Source organism: Neltuma alba, unplaced genomic scaffold, assembly GCF_004799145.2.
Source record: "Neltuma alba isolate B1F8T4 unplaced genomic scaffold, ASM479914v2 tig00000353_pilon, whole genome shotgun sequence".
NCBI classification, from domain to species: Eukaryota; Viridiplantae; Streptophyta; class Magnoliopsida; order Fabales; family Fabaceae; genus Neltuma; species Neltuma alba.
The window spans coordinates 1-4,291 of NW_021632018.1; the positions used below are offsets into that span (position 1 = coordinate 1).

General features: G+C 39.2%; 1 protein-coding gene across 1 annotated transcript; it reads right to left on the bottom strand.

Annotated features, from left to right (window-relative positions):
- Positions 1-1,998: 1,998 nt before the first annotated feature.
- LOC114725208 (uncharacterized) lies at positions 1,999-2,907 on the bottom strand. The gene has a single exon (XM_028911727.1). The coding sequence runs from the start codon at positions 2,905-2,907 to the stop codon at positions 1,999-2,001; it is 909 nt and encodes a 302-aa protein (XP_028767560.1).
- Between the last annotated feature and the right edge of the window lie 1,384 nt (positions 2,908-4,291).

A 4,291-nucleotide genomic window follows, 5' to 3' on the forward strand; every position in this document is an offset into this window, starting at 1 on the left:
CTCATATGCCCAGGTCACGACCTCACATCATAGAAGCTACCCTCTTGGAATGCTAAGTTTAAGTCGCGAATCGCGAACCGTCAGGTCGCGACTCATTTGACAAAGGCCACCTTCGTCACAATCCTGGTATGGGGTCGTGACTGAGAATCCTCAATTCATGACCTCATGTCACAGAGGCTCATATCCTCGGCATTTTTACCTTCCAGTCTCAGCACTCACCACTTCTTGAAAATCTGCATCATTAACTAACAAACTCCTTCCAGGGCCAATGTTTTGTAAATGCAGAAATGGAATCAAAATTTGATGGAAAAGAAAAGTCTTGAGAAATGAAAGCATGCTATCAATTTCTAGAGAATTAATGCATGGCACCTCATCTCCACAAGAACTGGAAAATGAATAGACAGAAGAGAGGGAATTGAAATACTCATCATATGTACTCAAAGATGAATCAAGCTCATAAGATTCATGTGATGATGCAGCAGAAGAATCAATCAACTTAGGTGAACTCATGTCATAACTATCATGCATATGTAGCTCATGATCATCCCTAGCTTGCTCAACAGCTAAATCAATAGCATTTAAACCCGTAAATACGGAATTGTCAAAAGGATAATGCATGGCTTCTTTCATATTAAAAGTTACAACATGGTCTCCTACTTCCATTGTTATATAGCAATGTTTCATGCTTATGATAGTCTTGGAAGTTTGCAGGAAAGGTCTTCCCAAAATCAAAGTGCTTCCATTTGCAAGTTCATTTGACATATCTAAAACATAGAAATCAGCAGGGAATACTAGATCCTTGAGTTGGACTAAAATGTCTTCTATGATTCCCTTGGTATACTTGATAGACTTATCTGCTAATTGGAGTACTACACTTGTGTCTTTGATCGCATTAATCCCTAGAGCCAAATAAACCGACCAAAGCATGACATTTATGGCAACACCTAGATCTAACAATGCTCCCTTAATGTAAACCTTTTGTATGGTGGACGGGATGGTATAAGACCCAGGATCTTGGCACTTAACTGGTAGTTCAGCTTTGAATAAGGATGACACATTAGCACTCACCTGAATTCTCCCAAGGGGCCTAAACCTCTGCTTGTCATTACACAGTTCCTTAAGTAATTTAAAGTGTTTAGGATTCACTCTTAAGAATTGAATTATGGCACATTGATTTCTAGTTTGTTAAAAATGTGTAAGCATCAGTAGCAAACTCAGCATCAAACTTTTCTTACCAGAGAAATAGGCTTTAGGAAAAGGAAGATCTTTAGCACATACCTCCTTACCTACTGGCTTAGAGGCTCCTTAGTTGCTAGTCTTTGGCTTGTCCTCCTTTTGCTTGTCTTTGGGAGTCAAACTCTCTACAGTGCTCTCATTTTCTAGCACAGCTACTTAAGATGCTTTCTCTTGTGCTTGAATTGACTTCTCTTCTAGTTCAATGTGTGCTCTTGCCTTCATCATGAGCTCTTCTTCTTTGGAGCTCTCAGACTTGCCAAGTCTCATTAGGGAAAGTAGATGACTCTCTACCTCTTATGCATAATCATCCTTGTCTACTTTTTTACTTTTAAAGTGGACATTTTTACCACTTCTTAGAGTTATGGCGTTGAGCCCCTTTTGGATTGATCACTGTATTGGAAGGAATGTTGCTCCCGCTTTTAGCTTGTATGTCATTGACCGCATTAGACAATTGGGTCAAATGACTGGTGATATCAGTGTTCTTTAGAGTGAGCTCCTCCAGTTTCTTATGAACATCTAAATTATCTTTCCATATCCCTTGCAATATGGTGGTTATGGAAACAAACTTGTCATCACTTTCCTTCATTCACCCCTCTATGTTTGTCATCTGAGCAGCCATACTTTTTGAAAGTTGAGAAGTGTTATCACTTCTTGGTGGTGGTTGAGATGCCATGGTGTTAGGTAAAGTTGTTGCCACTGCTCTTGAAGGATCTGGATATGTGCTTGAGGAAGCCCCAGGATTGTAGAACTGATTGCCTTGAACTAGTTTGGTCTATTTGCTCCCCCACCCCATTTGATGTTTGGATGATCTCTCAACTGGGGTTGTGGGTGTTTGAGTAGGGGTCCCTTTTCTGATATTGACCCTTCTCTTCCTTGGTACATGGCATTTACTTCTTCAACCGGCCCAGGGCAATTAGCAATAGTATGCATTGGTGAACTACAAAATTCACAACTTGTAGCTACTAATGCAAGGGATTGAGTCTTGTTGGAATGGAGACTCTCAACAGTATTGGCAACTTTAGACATGTCTTGTGCTAACTTGACCAAGAGGGGGTCTCTTTCAGATTTGGGGTCTCTTAAATCTCTTGCGCTCACATGTTGTCTATTAAGAGCAAAGGTCCTTATCAACTCCCATGTAGCCCTTGGTTCCATATTTTCCATAAACCTATTAGCAACAGCATCCAAAACTTGTGCATCATATGTTGACAACCCATTGTAGAAATATTGCACCAAGTGCTCCTTAAGAATTTGATGGTTGGTGCATTGAGAAAGCATCTCTTGAAAGCGACTCCAAAATTCAAAGAATGTCTCAAATGGCTCTTGCTTAGCTGCTAAAATTTCCTTGTGGGCAGCTAAAATCTTTGTGGAGGGAAAGTATTTATCCAAAAATGCTTTCTTCAAACTGGTCCATGACTCATAAGAATTGTCCACATAGAGTGGTATGTTCATGTACCATTCTTTAGCTTTGCCTTCCAAAGATAAGTAAAAAACCTTCCACATGACATCATCAATACTGACTCCTATTGTCTTCATGGACAAACATTGCATATAAAGAGTCTGGAGGAGCAAGTATGGGTTTTCTCCTGTAAGACCATGGAACTTAGGCAATAAGTGAATCAATTGACTTTTAATTTCAAAATCTGCATTGAAGGTAGGAAAAGCACTAGGCATAGGTTCAAAGTTCCCATCAGATTAAGTTAATTCCTTAATGGTTCTACCCCTAGGTTGTTCATTAATCCTATTTTGACTATTATTTTCTCCTTGTCCCTCATTACCACCATTATTAGGTTATTCTGTTTACCATTCCCATTCCCACCGTTTGGACCATGAGGAGGTACTTCAGCCATAATTTCTTCTTCTTCTTCCTCCTTACTCTCACTAGATGAATGGGCTAGGTCTCGTAAAATAGGTGGGCTACAAGATGCAGTAGGTCTGCCTCTCCTACCTCTACGTACTTTAGGCATGCATAATTACTCAAGAAATCAAGCACATATAGAGTTCAAGAAAGACGTAAGTTCAAAACTGTGTATTTATCAAGTGTGTAGTTCAAAATTGAGGCAAACTCAATGATTAATGTAATGCTCAGTGAGTTTGAGGTGTATGAAGTGCTATACACTCTCAAAGTATGTGCAGAAAGTAAAGTTATGAAAAAGAGTAAGTCTGGACACTCAGAATTAGTGAAAAACCAGATCAGGTCGCGACTTGAAAAATTTTAGGTCGCAACTCAACTAAACAGAGAGCAACCCTGAAAGAAAAAGAAGTCAAGGTCGCAACTTGCAAAATCCCAGGTCACGACTTAAACAGACCAAGCAACACTGGATAATAGCAAGTTGAGGTTGCAACAAGCCACAAGTCAGGTCGCAACTCAACCACTTAGGTCACGACACCAAATATGTGAGGTCGCGACTCAAGGTCACAGAGAGCTATTTTCGCAAAATCTTTGAAGAAAAATACTAAGTACTTCAACCAGATGCTGAACAACTATGCACAGAGGTAAAAATCTCAAGCAATTGGCTAAAACACTCAGGATCAAGCTAGAATAAAATGCAAATGTAACTGTATAAAAAACAAGATATTTGGTTCTATTTCTCAAAACTTTTGATGCCATGAAATGCAAGATTTAACTTCAAAAACTAAAACTCTATGAGAATCGACCCAAATCACAATGGTGAAGAAACCAATTACTAGGGAACCAATTCAATGGCTCCCCAGCAATGGTGCCATTGATCAATGTGCCGGACTGTCGCCTTCCGGATCATCAAGAAAGCGAGTTGCACCATATAAAATGCAGTATAGGATGCAACTAGTCGTTCTTCTTGATGAGCTTGTTATTGGAAATCCTAGTCTAAATTGGGTTTCAAAAACATTGTAAAAAGGGGGGTTTTAGTTGTTTTAAAAGTGGTGCAACAAATGCAAAGTGCATAAAATTAACTATTTTTGGTATTTTGAATGAATGAAGAAATGTTTTGGATTAAAAGGGAATTATGGTTAGATAGTCTCTTGATGATGAAAGCTCAGCTATCACTGCTCTTTAGAATGATTGGAAGTTTGGAAA